This window comes from Stylophora pistillata, chromosome 14 (genome assembly GCF_964205215.1).
Source record: "Stylophora pistillata chromosome 14, jaStyPist1.2, whole genome shotgun sequence".
Lineage (NCBI taxonomy): Eukaryota > Metazoa > Cnidaria > Anthozoa > Scleractinia > Pocilloporidae > Stylophora > Stylophora pistillata.
In genome coordinates this window covers 15,156,676-15,171,739 of record NC_142532.1, presented here as the reverse complement: position 1 = coordinate 15,171,739, position 15,064 = coordinate 15,156,676, and the positions used below count along the sequence as shown (strand labels likewise).

General features: G+C 37.0%; 2 protein-coding genes across 8 annotated transcripts; one reads left to right on the top strand and one right to left on the bottom strand.

Moving 5' to 3' along the window:
• Positions 1-248: 248 nt before the first annotated feature.
• On the bottom strand, positions 249-10,220 carry LOC148716747 (uncharacterized). 7 transcript variants are annotated; one of them, XM_088745287.1, is made up of 6 exons: positions 10,133-10,203; positions 5,488-5,529; positions 3,152-3,405; positions 2,515-2,659; positions 1,646-1,770; positions 249-1,203 (listed from the first exon to the last, which is right to left on the bottom strand). In XM_088745287.1, exons 3-6 carry the CDS (start codon positions 3,401-3,403, stop codon positions 982-984), a joined length of 744 nt encoding a protein of 247 aa, XP_088601413.1. In that variant the 5' UTR covers positions 3,404-3,405; positions 5,488-5,529; positions 10,133-10,203; the 3' UTR covers positions 249-981. The 7 variants fall into 7 exon arrangements, with proteins under 7 accessions (XP_088601413.1, XP_088601415.1, XP_088601414.1 ...); XM_088745289.1 differs by lacking the exon at positions 10,133-10,203 and adding an exon at positions 9,109-9,131; XM_088745288.1 differs by lacking the exon at positions 10,133-10,203 and adding an exon at positions 6,410-6,526.
• Positions 10,221-10,952: 732 nt separating this feature from the next.
• On the top strand, positions 10,953-12,689 carry LOC148716746 (uncharacterized). The gene is made up of 3 exons (XM_088745896.1): positions 10,953-11,192; positions 11,268-11,398; positions 11,475-12,689. Exons 1-3 carry the CDS (start codon positions 10,990-10,992, stop codon positions 12,638-12,640), a joined length of 1,500 nt encoding a protein of 499 aa, XP_088602022.1. The 5' UTR covers positions 10,953-10,989; the 3' UTR covers positions 12,641-12,689.
• The last annotated feature ends 2,375 nt before the right edge of the window (positions 12,690-15,064 follow it).

Below are 15,064 nucleotides of genomic sequence, written 5' to 3'. Positions count from 1 at the left end.
AGGAGGGTGACCAATCAACAGCCCGAAATTGGTAAGAAACACAAAAGCGCTCATGTTCGTGTAGATCCCTCACTGAATTTTAGAACCTCTGCATTCAGGAAGAAAAGTGAAATTATCTCGACCTTGAACAGCCGAATTATCTTTTCCCTTTCACTCCTTGCATAGGATAGGAATTTTAGTTTTACGGAGAAAGTATTTGACTTAGTAATTTTAACCCATTAAATAGAAAAAGACCACACATAATCGTCTAAATTTTTGGAGGTTTATTATAATAGGTAGACTACAAAGGTCATTGCAGTTCAAGTCTAGATTTTAAAATCGGCTCAAATGCAGTAATATGAGTCTGTAAGCTGTTCGGTTCGGACGTGAGCCACCGACTCGAAGAATTCTAAGAGTTAAAAGTCATCTAGGGAAATTTTCCTCTTTCACAGGGGAAATCATTTTTATAATAAACAAATAGATAATAATATCACCTGGTCTTCCTTGCTGCAACAAGATGACGGGGTACAACATCAAAGAATCAACTACAAATTCCATTAATCTCAGGAATAAATTTGAAGACTCGCGTTATTGGGGTTTAAAGGAGATTACAGGTACTGATTACCGTTTAAAAAACTTACAAATAGTAAATATTTTTCCAATTCCTCTTTTTGTGTCTATGAAGATTAAAACATAGTCGTTTTTCTAAAGAGCAAGACATTACACCAGCCAGGTTTCACGGAAGCCTTAGCAACCAGGGGATACTGATACGATATTTTCTGATCTTAATTATGACGAACTACCACATCAAAAAAAAAAAAAAAAAAAACCATCAACAAATTATTTCTACACTGCAAAAAATTACTGGAAAAGCCTCCGACTATTAGAGGTTAATGCTCTGATTACTTTTAGAAGAACTTACGATAATTCAACATTTTCCCACGTAATTCTTTCTTTTTTGTATTCAAGTAGGTTGAAATGCTCAACAGATCTTTGGCTGTCTCAGACAGATTTATCTGGTTTATTAAGAATGAAAAGAGCTTGAGGATTCGGATACTCCGGGTTCCAATTTTCAACCAGAGTTAGATATCCACTAGCATCACATCCCAGATAGTAGTCGCTGTTACGTTGTTTGAACATCGTATAGCTCCAGAAGTAATCAGGCTCAAAGATGGAGTTGTCTGGAGTCTGCTCCGCCAGTGGTATTTCCTGAATTGAAAATTGCTGTGAATTTAAAGATTTAATCTCTATGGTTGAATTACGCTCTTTTCCCTTGCTGCTTTACATAGCTATAACCTTGGATACTAATGAAACTGTTTCGTCCATGTACTTAGCAATTTCTAATTGAGTGTCGAAAGTAACACGGGATTACTTTAGTTTTGCTTTACTCCGCGCTGTGCTTAACAGCATTGATTTTCGTTTTACGTCATCCGATCGAAAAGTGCTCTTATTTACCTTAGAGTAAAAAGGCAGGCTTTCCGTATAGTACCCAGTTATTTTGAGGAGAAGCCTTAGAAAAAATTTATGAATGATTAAAAAAAATGGAATAAATTGCTTAAATGGGAATAAATAAGAATGACTCGATATATACTGATTACTAGATAGAAAGGTTTGGGAATAGACAAGCAAAGGAGAGAGGAATCAGATAGATTTTATCATTACTTACTACGGCTGTGATGGGGTTTCCTTTTCCATTTCCAGTCAGTGCTAACGTTTTGTTTGCGTCATCTTTGAATAACAAGCCAAAGAATGTTGTCGTAACTCTTGTTTCATCGATGGTCTCCATAAGAGCTAAATTTGAAACATAAGTTTGAGGAACTATATGAATTTCAGGAAACAACAAAGGACGGAGAGTTGACGTAGTAATAGATAATCATCATTTTAGTTCCTACGCTGAGGGTCCATGAAACCGGTAATTTAAAAAGAGTTCCTCAATCAACCAGCTGAAAAGTCATACCAGTTGCTAAACCTGCAAAATTTTCAGTTCAATATCTTTATCAATGTTCTCTGGGCTCCTCGAGACCAGTTATGTCTATGAACTTTCAAAGAAATCATAGTAAACTATTAGCCCCAAAATAGAAATGGCCAAGGTCGCAAAATTTTGGTAGAGGTTTAGGATGGGGAGCCTCCCTTGACAAATATAAGGAAGAAATGAAAATACACTCCTCATTTTGATCACTTTTAGCGTTTGAGAAATAACATTCTCGCCACTTTACTTTGAAAAAATCCTTTGTTTCCACCTGCTACTAAATCGACGGTCATTTCTTGAAGGTTAAAGTGAGTAAAGTGACATTCGAAACGCAGCATCTAATATTAAGGCGGTTAATATTCACATCTCTCTTCCCTCCTTCAGTGTTTCTGCGTGAATATGTAGCTTAACGACTTGAACAGTTGTTCAAGGTGGCATCATCACACACAGGGATGTGGGGAGAGTTGTTAAAGAGACATGTACTAACAATGTTGCGATTGGAGTGTCTCAGGGACCTCTGGCAGACATTGGAGCCCGCGTTAAATAAGACAGAATTATGTACTTACTGTCACGGCCCGAGGAAAAACTCCCGCTGCAAGTCACAATGTCGTTGCGTGAGTTTCTCACCACAAGACCGTCATTTACTTTGCTGACTGGGCTCCACAGTCGATAAATGGTATTTGGCTGGACTGGATGAAACTTGGTAGGAGACTAAAGCATAAACAAAAACCACACAGAAATTGATGAGTAAAATTAAATTTTTATGCAAACAGCGTCAGCTACACTGATCAGGCATTTCATTTTATGCGTTTGGCGTTTACGATGTTTATTTCTGGGTATCTGCTCACTATAGCTTACATTCACTGGTGCGTGATCTCATCGGAAACGAAAAAGAAATGTGTGTGCACAAGTTTAACTCGCTAGAACAAAACGATAGGAATACGATCGTACTGTGAGAACATGAAATAAAAGTCGGTGATTCCTCGGATACTCAACACATACTGCTTCAACGCTACTACACTGCAACATTCCTTTCAGTTGACATTCCTAATCCGAAGATTGTCAAATTTGAATTTTTTCAGTCGTTGATTACTCGAAACGAGCTACTACGCGTATGACAAGCGCTCTAGAGACTTCTTACTAGTAAAAAATATGCCACTTTAAGCTCGCTACTTAATAGGAATTGCCTTTTTTAAGCGGTACCTGTCCTACAAGTTTAGCTCGAAGTTCCATGCCATTTTTAAGAATTTCATCACTCTGGAGATCGACATAGGTTTTGAGTCTTTCATCGTATTTCTGGAACCTGAAATCACTTAGCTCCACTTCGCGCGGTAACACATCGGAGAAGGCTTTAAGGAAAAGAGGGAAAAATCCTTGAATATCTTCTCCTTTTGGACTGGAAATGCCTCGCCTCGTTTTCTTGTAGGTCACAAAGATATTAATCAGGTCGGCCATCTCTAGAATGTGGAAAATTCAGAAGGATATATCAGTGTATTTTGACTGTATTTCGGGTACAGGGTGTGTTCATATGTTATAAATTAGATCAAATATCAGACACTTTTATTGGATGAAATTCGAAGTTTCCCTTGAAAGTCATTAAAAGTGCTGATGCTGTTGTTCTTTTATGCAAATGACTGAATTATTGAAACCGCTTAATGAGATTTTCCTCTACAACGATTCTTCTACCTCTTAACCCTCTTCTTATAAGGTTACATATTCTATTACAACGCCAAAGACATAAATTACAAAATAGCGGAACCAAAAAGATTATCGTATTTTTCTTATGAACTGACCTCGTAAAAATACGATACCTCTCACTTCTGAGTAAAACATTATAACTTATTGAATAGTTTAAAGTGCACCTACACCCAAAAAACTTTTTTCGCTTAACGAAGTAAGCTTATTTTTTTGAGTATTTCTGCGCAAAAATTTTTCTATTTGCTCAAATCTTCAATTTTCTATGCCCAGTCAAAATACGGAAAATCGGCCGCCATCTTGCCCCACGACCGAGTTTAAAGAGAAATGGCTCTAGTGGGTAATGTGACGTCAAATCGAGAACACGAAAGTCTGCTTTTCACACATTTTCACTTGTTTGGGAAGGTTGTAGTCGATAATTGTCCGAAAATATGCCGACTAAGTGTGTTGTAGAAGGATGTAGCAACGTGCGAAATTTGCAAGAGGGTATCGCGCTTCATACAATCTTCATACAACACATATAGTCGGCATATTTCGGACAATATCGACGACAATCTTCCCAAACAAGTGAAAATGTGTGAGATGCAGACTTTCGCGTTCTCGATTTGACGTCACATTACCCGCTAGAGCCATTCCTCTTTAAACTCGGTCGTGGGGCAAGATGGCGGCCGATTTTCCGTATTTTGACTGGGCATAGAAAGTTAAAGATTTGAGCAAATTAAAAACTTTTTGCGCAGAAATACTCCAAAAAATGAGCTTATTTCGTTAAGCGAAAAAAAAATTTTGGGTTTAGGTGCACTTTAAGCTGCTTGTTCAGATAAGTTTATTATCCAACTTTGCTTCGCATCGCGAAAGCGACGAATTGGATTGAAGTTACGAAAAATGGCGAACAATTTCAACTGCTTTCTGACGACGAAAAGTCGGAATGGCTGGCCAATATCGATTAGATAAATCGAACGAAGAAAAGTAGTTAGACGACAATGAAATTTAATATTTATGGAAGAAAGTAGAAACAGCAACACGACCAAAACAATGAGAACTGTCCTTTGCATACTTCTGTCACGCACTCCCCCCAAATAAATATCCGCGAAATTCACCCGCACGAAAAAATAACAAATTGGCGTGTTGGATAATAAATCTGTTACAAAATATTTTGTTTTATACTGTCACTGAGTATATTTGCTCGTTGCCTTTATTTTGAATGGCTCTACGGGCTCGTCAAAATACGGCACAACTCGTAAAAATACTCACTGATACTACGCAACAAAACGTCTAATAAGATACGTATAGACTGTTTCCGTGTCGCGTGACGCGGCCTTTAAATCTTGAACTGCTGAGAATTCAAAATCGCCCTTTATTTCAGTCAGTTAAAAACGTGAAATTATATCAAATGGTATTCCAGGTTTTTCGACTGATTTGTTCTCTATCTATAAATCAGTACACGCGTTGAACCTCACAATTTATCTGAATGACTATATCTTGAAAATTGTGAGAGGAAAGAAGTTTACAGCGAGGCCGACGGCTACAAAGAGGGTCGGATACCTGTTGCCCCGACGTTTGAACTGGAAAAAAAAAACAGCATTTTCGGGAAAAGGTAAACAAGTATATACGAGGGTGAAACGAGTACACATAATCATGATTTGTAGTAATTCAGTCTTTAGCACAATCTAACCCTCAAACTTTTGCCCCGGCTTTTGATGTTTGGTACCCTAGCTCTTACAGAAAAGCAAAGGTTTTCTAAGGTTTTATCTTCAAAAGCAATTCCCCGGAAAGTTTAAAAGGATTCTTAATGCTGTGGAAAAGCCCCTCAAAGGTTAAAGACCGTTTAGGCAATATCTGCTCACCTTTGCTATGCACAAAACTTCTAGGCTATGGCAAGTACACCTCTGCAGGAAGACAAAACTTGTTTATGGTAGGAAAAATTACACAAGGATTTATAACTGCAACTACTTAAACATGTCTTGACACAGCAGCGAAGCTGTCATCGTTTGCATCGCGCTCGTGAGAAGCATCATAATCGTGCCAATAACAGGAATAAAAGAGCCCGTGAAAACGCTGTCTAAAAGATGGAAAGTTCGATTAACTTTAAGGAATTTTGCGTGTGTATTGGATTGCTTTTACTATCGCCGAATGTAATTTTACTATCGCCGAATGTAATTATTTGTTTCAGTTGTTTGATGGAAAACCTGTAAACTAGCTTCTAGCTAAGTGTTTCTCCACGTTAAACTGTCTATTTATTTTATATCTTATTTTATTTTTTTTTAACACACGCAAACTTATTCTTGTTCAGGCGTGCGCGACACTAAATCCTTTGGGCAAATTTCCACCATTTGAATATCACAAATAGGATTTTCTTCCTTCACAAGTCATACTGGAAATTATACTTCTTGTTCTAACAAGTTGCCTTTTACGAAAACCACGCTGACAATGTAGATATAACATAAACTAACACTTCCTAAAAGACTTGGACGCAATGGACGAATGCCAAAACTAATCAGTAAAATAATCCCCGGGGTATCAGCTTGAATTGTTTTGTGCATGATGCGTGCATGTCCAGTTATTTGGGTGTATTCTTTTTTCACTTCGGTTTACAAAACCGGCGCTTTAATCAATTGAGCTAACGGGGAGGTGGGGGGGGGGGGGGGGGGTTTCAAATAAATAAATAATTAAATAATAAGGATATCTAATATTATATATAAAAGATTGTAAAGTATAACAAAGGTATATGCGAAATAGAAAAGTATAATGCTGAGAACAAATCTTAACAATTGATTTCCTAGAGGCGATGAAGTTATCAGCATTTCTGGTATCCAAGTCGATGGTGTTCCAGTCCTTTCCACAGCGTGAGACAGTTTTGTTCAATAAGTTGTGTGAAATAAGGCGATTTCGCTTAACCAAAGACCAACCTATTGACATGATAATGAAGCTATCAACACCTGCTCCAAGATATCAACCCAAAACACTCAACAAGAACATTAAATTCGCTCCATCATTCAAGAATATCAAACAGATGGTTCAAGCTTAAGAAGATAACATTATTAATCCACCTCCAGAGTTTCGAGATGATTATAAGCCTGTTCCTCTTCCAAGAACAAAAACGCCTATCAAAATGCCTGTTCCACCACCAAGAACAAGAATCAATGAGACAAACTAGGCTTTGAAAGGATTCACTGAAACATCTGAAATAAACATCAACAATCATAAAGATCCATTCATTCAGATGTAGAGTACAAGATTGGCTATTCAAAAATATGTTAACCGAAATGAAAGGCCTCAAATTCACAGAGACATTAAAGATCACCTTCGAGAAGCCGAGTAATGATGAAGTTATAACGGAAACCGCATATTTTAACAGTTCACCTCAGACAATAATAAATGAAACGGAAACAGCAGATTCTGTACAATCAACCAAACAACATATATTAAATAAAATTGCACAATGGATATCAGAGGAATCTGGGGCTATTCAATCTATTGATAATCACTACCTGAATACTGTCCTATATAATCCAACGAGGGGGTCTTCCTATATTCAACTTCCATCAGAACAGAGGCATAATAAAAAAAGGATTGATAAATATGAAAAATACGGATAATGAATGCTTTCGTTGGTGTCATATTAGACATTTGAATCCACAAGGGAAGTATCCCAGGAGGATGAAAAAAGTTGACAAAGCTTTCATTGAAAAATTGGATTCCTCAGGAATTGAATTTCCAGTACGTAACTACAAATCAATAAGATAGAAAAGCAAAATAAAATTAATATCAATGTATTCGGCTATGAAGATAAACAAAGATATCCAATATATGTCAGCAAAGAGAGAAATGAAGATCAGATGAATCTTTTATTAATAACAGAAGAGAAAAACTCACATTATGTACTGATAAAATATTTTGATAGATCAATATACAACCAAACTAAACAAAAGGGAGAAAGCACTTTTGCATGTATTGTTTGCAGTGTTTCAGTTCTGAAAAGGTATTAACTAATCATAAAGCTGATTGTCTCATAATAAATGGAGCTCAAGCTATAAAGATGCCGACTAAAGACAACAACATATCGAAATTCAATAATTATCACAAGCAACTGCCTATTCCGTTTGTAATCTATGCCGATTTTGAAGCAATGACAGAAAAAGTATAAGGCTGCCAACAAGCCGATGATAAATATTTCACTGAAGCTTATCAAAGACATACTGACTGTAGATATGGCTAGAAGGTCGTTTGTTGTTATAATGACAAGTACACAAAAGCTATGCAAATCTATAGAGGCCCGAAAGCTTTTTACAAATTCATGGAACAGATGCTTGAAGAGGTAAAATGCTGTAAGAAGGTTATTAAATTCAAATTTAACAAACCACTAAAAGTGACAAAAGAAGATGAAGAACAATTCCAAAAAGCTGATAAATGTCATATTTGCGGACAGGAACGTACTGAAAAAGATATTCAGATCAGAGATCATTGTCACGTATTCAGAAAATACAGAGGTTTGGCTTATCAAGATTGCAATATTAACTTTCAGATCAGTGATAAAATACCTGTAATCTTTCACAATTTGAGAGGGTATGATTCCCACTTTATTATGCAAGAAATTGGAGAGATTGTCCATAATAACAAATACACAAATAAAAAAGGAGAAGAGTGTCAAATGAACATCAATGCAATCCCAAATAATATGGAGAAGTATATGGCTTTCATACTTGGGAATCATCTTACTTTTGTTCGGATAGCTTTCTATTCATGAGTTCAAGTCCTGATAAACTAGTCAATAATCTTCCAAAAGAAGTTTTCAAATAGACATCACAACAGTTTAAGAACAAAAAATTCAATCTTAGGACTCGAAAAGGCGTTTATTCTTACGATTACATTGACAGCTTTGCCTAAATTCGGTTCTGTCCTCGTGTACCGGTTCACAAGAGCCGTTACAAAAGACCGAACAATACACAACAGCTAACCAATGACTCCTAAATAAAGAAAGAACAATGGTAATTCCCTTGTGAACCGGTACACCAGGACAGAACCCTAAATTCAATGAGACAGAATTGCCAACCAAAGATGAATTTTACAGCATACTGTATAATGAACATATTTTAGATGATGAATACGTACATGCTCAAAATGTATGGAATGCTTTCAAGTTAAAAACAATAGGTGATTAACATGATTAATACCTCAAGGCTGACATATTGTTGTTAGCTGATGTCTTTGAGAATTTTAGAAAAACTTGTCTTCAATATTATAAAATCGACCCTTGCCATTATTTCACAAGCCCTGGACTATCTTGGGATGCTATGTTGAAAATGACTGATATCAAACTTGAATTGATGACTGATATTGACATGTTCCAATTCATTGAAAAAGGCTTGAGAAGAGGTACTGCTTATATTGCTCATCGGTATGGAAAAGCGAATGACAAATACATGAAAACATATGATGAGGAGGCGCCCTCAAAGTATGTCATGTACCTTGATGCTAATAATCTGTACGGTTGGGCTATATCGGAATACCTTCCAACTTGTGGATTCCGATGGTCGACAAAAAGCAGATCGATAAAACGAACCTTGGAGTTTATACTGAAGAAAGTAAAAAGGGATTAATATTAGAAGTGGACCTTGAATACCCAGAAGAATTACATGATTTGCACAACGACTATCCACTCGGACCAGAGAAGGTCAAAGTCACACCAGACATGTTATCAACATATTGCAGAAAAATAGCTGATAAATTTAACATATCAACAGGTATTGTATCAAAACTTATCCCAACATCATCGAATAAAGAGAAATACGTTCTTCATTACCGAAATCTACTATTATATCTTAACCTTGGAAAGAAATTGAAAAAATTTCATAGAGTACTTGAATTTAATCAGTCACCGTGGTTAAAACAAGACATTGGCCGTTTTCACACTAGAGGACGGACAAATCGTCTGGACGGACAAATCGTCTCAGACGAACAAATCGTCTGATGTGAAAACGGGAAGAACAAACTTTTCGACGAGCAAATCGTCTGATATTTGGCAGTCTGGAAAGACGATTTTTTGAAGACCATTTGTCCGTCGAGAAGAACAAGTCGACGACAGTACGACTTAAATTCATATCAGACCGTGAAATGTTCGATTTTCTTTCCACGAGGAAATAGGACTAGCAATAGAGCGAGGTTTTATGGGAAGTTTCGACGTGGCGGCATTTTGCTTTCTCTTTTGTGTTGTGACTGTTTTAAAAAGCGCATAAGATATTTCAGGTCCTTCTGGCTAACAAAGGAAATCGATCAGAAAGCGACAACATGTAGCGATCTTTCTTGTCCTGTCAAGAAAGATGCAGTTTGCCTTGCGAAAGTGATGACGCAGGAATATTGGCAGCTGAAGGCTTTTGAAATTCCCCGCAGTATATATACCTTCCTTGGTCATGTAACTCACTAAATGGTCTTCAAAGCGACCCTTTGCCTCTATTTTAAGTTAGATAGTGGTTAGTCTTCTTATATACCTACCTTGAAATTCAAGTTTTTTGACGATACACAAATGATGGGGCTGATTAGCGTAATGATTAATACATCGGAAATGCGCAATAACTTTTATTCTAATTCTGCATGCGTGGTTTAGTTGGACAGCGGTTTCCTATACTAGTGTACGCGAAAGCGAGGCATCGGGTCAAGCTTTCTCGAATATTACACGAGTTGTGAAGTCAATTTCAGAATGAACGTTGAAAATTTTGAATTATTTCCAAAATCAGTGTTTATATCTGCCGAAGGGTAAGTGAAAATATGAAGCGGTAGGTGTCCTCGTGACATTGCGAAAGGAGGGCTGAAGGAATGGCTGTGTTAAAACTCGTGATATTCCTCTTATTCTCTTCTTGCGCATACCCATAATGCCTTGCGCCTTGGGGGGTAACCTGGATGAAAAAAATGGCGTCTTGTGCTTCGAAAAGTAAGCCTTGCCTGAAATATCCAAAAACATACAAAGAAGTCTCTGGTTCAACAAAACCAAAACTAAAAGAGCTCTGTAGAGCTTTAACAATTGATTTTGAGAAGTCAATTGGAAAAAAAGCACTCGTAAATGTCGTTTGCAATGCTTTGAACATATCGACTTCTGGCTCTGTCAAGAGTAAACATGACACAGTCACTACGAAAAAAACTGATATTCCATCGCTTGCATGCCTACAAAAGCTGAAAGACTGGCAGAAAAGCTTAAAAGGAGTCCCTCTGATGATGGAGGAGTGGATTGTAAAAGAATTCTTGATAGGATCTGGCTACAAAAAGCAAGCTGTTCGGAAATATAAGACGCTTCGGTCGTGGGAACACAAGTAAGGAATTCACTCTGTAAAGTAAGTCAATCCTTCTTAATTTTAATGTTTCATTTCGTTAAATTTATATTCTCGCTTTCGTATTATTTCAGAGTCCATTTATTGCCAGAATATCAGAAATATTGGGCCCTTAGGGCGAGTTGTAACCCGTCGTTTTCGACAGACAGTGAAGAGAGCAAGTTGATGTACTTGGTCCTAGAACGGTCAACTAGCAAGCCAGTTTTCTCGCACTGTACTTGTACAGTTGGGTAAGTTAACGATTTTGTATTACTATCCTCTGAATTCAATACATAGCTCACGAATTTTGTATTTTTTATTCTTAGATTAAGAGGAGACTGTAGTCATATTGGAGCTCTCATGTTCATGTTGTGTGATGTTGTGGCAGAGGGACAGCAACAGCTTCCTCCTGATCCTACATGCACTGATTTACCTTGCTCTTGGTCTAACCCTAAAGGTAAACATATTTATTATATGATGGTAAAGTATTACAGCAGTCGATACCTTACATGTATGTTTTTTATCTCTTTTAGGAGCCAAGGCTGAGCAAATCCTCATAGAGGATATCAATTTTTACAAGGCTAATTTTGGCAAAGAGCCACCACTGAAAAAGCTTAAACCCTCCCCTTCTGTAACAGAAGTTTACTATGGTGTAGATGAAAGTCAAAGGAAATTGATTGATGAGAGAAAATTGGAATTAAAGCAAAACATTTTCCTTGCAAATGAAGGAAAAGCACTACCGCCTATTTTCCATATCCTTGGATCAAAGAGGGAGGAAAGTATCAGTACTCCAATCCCTACAAATCTGCCAGACATACTACAGGGACATGATGTTCGCCTAATATACTGTTCTGAAGTAGAAATTGAAACAGAATCTACTGAAACTGACAGCTCAGATGATTTCCTGAGCCCTCTTCATGTTCATCCTGCATCTTTGCAAGATATATACAACAAAACACAATCAATACTGGAGCATATCACTGTAGATGATACCAAGATAGATCAAATAGAGCAGTTGACACGAGATCAGTCAAAAAGCAGTATGTGGCTCAATGAGCGCATTCCCCGCATTACAGCATCTCAATGCAAGCGTGCTCTAATTAGAGAAACCACAAGTCCTACAAAAGCTATAAGAGACATTCTTGGCTATAACGAACGTTATGAATCTAAGTACATGAGGGATGGTATTGATTCTGAATCAGAAACTCTCAGGCATTATTCTAGTATGACTGGATACAAAGTAGAAAAACGTGGTCTCTTTGTTTCTAAGACACATCCATTCCTTGGAGCCTCTCCCGATGGACTCCTGGGCAAGAAGGGGGTCATTGAAGTAAAAAGAGTGCACCCTTATGAAGCTGAAAACTTGGAACAAGCTCTCCTCCGGCAGCATATTATCAAGGAAATAGATGGATCACTACAACTCAATCCTAATCATCAATATTACCATCAAGTACAGCTGCAGATGTTTTGTACAGGGAGGACCTGGACACATTTTGTAGCTTCTGATGGTAAAAACATTATCATCAAAACAGTTCTATTTAATAAGGAATTTATGGATGCTATTTTGCCCAAGCAGAAGAATTTTTATTATAACGTACTTTTACTAGATCTAGCATACCCTAGAGTAAAAGATGGGATAGACAGGATAGGTAAACTAGGTTTTAGTTATTCAATGCTATGTAACTTAAGGAATAACTGATGAGACAGTAACTGCATTGTCACCAATAAATAGAGTGATTTTTATTTGATTCTGAAAGAATTGTTAGGCTAACAGCTGCTAGTAGTTATCAAGCTCTTTGGTTTACTACTTGGTAATTTTCTTTTCACAGTCAAGAGATTATCATTCTAGGTATTTATTGCCAACATAATAGCACACATGTTCATAAGTCTTAAGCCTTCATTGCTTCACATTTCATCAATACATAAAGGTAACATATTAATATATTGTAGAACTTTTTTGCATTAAAAGTCATGACTCATTTATACTTAATACATTGTGGCAGTGAATAAATTTTTCATTACAGAAAATATCACCATTTTAGGATCAAAATAAATATTTTTAACAGGGTTTTTGCAAGACAACACAATCAAAATTGCTTATTTTTGATAAAAAGCTAGACCTTTATGTTTCTTGTTCATTATGTCTTGATGGCTACTATGTATCTTACATGTTTTGCAACAACAACTCTGATAAGTATTATTAAACTTATTTATTTGATTATGGGTGACTGAAAATTTACTAAATACCCACAAACAGTAAAGATTTGCTCTGCGAGGTGAACCATGGACAAGCGTACTGTTACGGTATTTTCCAAACCGCCAGAAAGATATAACTCGTACAACTCAACTACTTTATTGACTGACGTAATAACTACGAAGCGATATCGACAACCAGTACAATAACTATCTTTTTCACTTAGCTACGGAGCGATATAAATACTAATACAATCAGTATCCTTATAACTTAGAGCCCTTTACAAATAATATCACTTAAATCTCAGTGTACTACCGCACAACTCACAGTTCTCTTGAAAATCTTTAACAAAATGTCGACGTCCGTAATTCTTTCTCTCACGTAGCCTTCCACACGGCTTTCAATTCCAGTAAACAACTCTGTCCGGCTCTCGCTCCTCTGGGCTCTTCGCAACAGCAGTTATAGCTCACTAAAAGGCCTCCCTCTTTAAGCTAGCGTGACTCCTTATATATCTTTCAGAAAAGTTCTAGAATGTTCTAGAGATCTGTAATATTGCTATTTTTAGAAACATTACACTATGATTACATCATAACAAAAATATGCTGAGTCACGGTTCTAGAAGGTTCTCCTTAAAGTTCTCGCTTAGTCATCATGACTAAATGTTCTAGAAACTTCTTCGTTCTATTTTTAATAATTACGTAACGCAACGCACTCTAGAAAAATATGGGCGCTCTCCATAACAGTACTTCAAACTGATCTGGCTTTCCTAGCTCTTCGCAATACTCAGGCATTTGGCAAAGATCTTTCAGATGAAAGTATAGTAAGTTGATCCATGTTGTAAAAATTCTACTGTTCGTAGATTCGCTTACTCCAAATCGAAGGGCTGAGTCTGTCAGTGTCAACCCTAAACGTAGACGAACTACCACCATAAATAACTCAGAGTGACGAGGAAAATTCGGATCAAGAGGAAGAAGGTGAAGAAGAAGTAAAAGAATGAGGAATTACGCAAGCTTAAAATTTACATAACACGTGCAGCGAATGCGAAAGAATAACAGCTTTATCGTGTTAAAAACAAATGCCGGTCGTAATCAAGTTAAGGTCCTACATTTTTAAGGTCAAAAACTGCTGCATTTGTCAAATCTAACGATCACTTCACTTTGCGAAGTGACAAACGAAGAGATTTCGCCAAAAGGCGAAAATTGTAACACAGAGAAATCGCTTACCTGTCTGTTTGGTAATCGCTTGAATGGATCAGCCTCATCTAATTCATTCGAGGAGTCAGAACTAGCCTCACTGTCGTAAGGCTGAAACACATATGGTTGATTTCCTTGAGCGTCTGCACTCTCGATCACCGACGTTGAATCCAAAAAGGAACTACTCGAATCACTGGAGTCGGACTCCATTACGATCGCTCGTATGTTTTTCAGTCCTCCTTTCTTCGTCATTGATCACGTGTTTAAATAGGAGCCATTTCAACTTCCAGTCTTTAAATAATGAGTGAATTTCGCGCTTTTACACCAAGGAGTTTAATCGAAAGAAAGGTTTTAGAGAACTTTTTCTTCTTCCAGCAGTTGTTTTGGCAAAAGATCTACATTTTAATTAAATGTTAAAATTTGGTGGAGAGTATCCCTTTCATGCCAGTAAAACTGTGGGTCCTTGCAGTATCTCCATTGTTATTCTTAAGATTCTTAAGTGTGAATTATCAGGTCCTTTACAGACCATATTTAACACATCTTTTCTTATTGGAATTGTCCCTGAGAAATTTAAGATGGCTAGAGTAATCCCAAATTTTAAGAAAGGTTCTCAGACAAGCTTAAATAATTATACACCCATTTCTCTACTCTCTGTTTTTAACAAGTTGTTAGACAAGCTTATGTATTAACGCATAGCCAGAAAATGTGGACGGCAAGCGGCAGTCAACGCGGGCGC

Bases quoted from the DNA above. Each gene is read 5' to 3' on its own strand.
- LOC148716747 (XM_088745290.1), bottom strand. From the start codon at position 3,403: ATGGCCGACCTGATTAATATCTTTGTGACCTACAAGAAAACGAGGCGA. The intron at 1,771-2,514 runs GTAAGTACATAA...TTTCAAATTTAG, and splicing joins TTTTTCCTCGGGCCGTGACA to CTCTTATGGAGACCATCGAT. The intron at 1,204-1,645 runs GTAAGTAATGAT...TTAAATTCACAG, and splicing joins GAAACCCCATCACAGCCGTA to CAATTTTCAATTCAGGAAAT.
- LOC148716746 (XM_088745896.1), top strand. From the start codon at position 10,990: ATGTTTCATTTCGTTAAATTTATATTCTCGCTTTCGTATTATTTCAGA. The intron at 11,193-11,267 runs GTAAGTTAACGA...TTTTATTCTTAG, and splicing joins CACTGTACTTGTACAGTTGG to ATTAAGAGGAGACTGTAGTC. The intron at 11,399-11,474 runs GTAAACATATTT...TATCTCTTTTAG, and splicing joins CTCTTGGTCTAACCCTAAAG to GAGCCAAGGCTGAGCAAATC.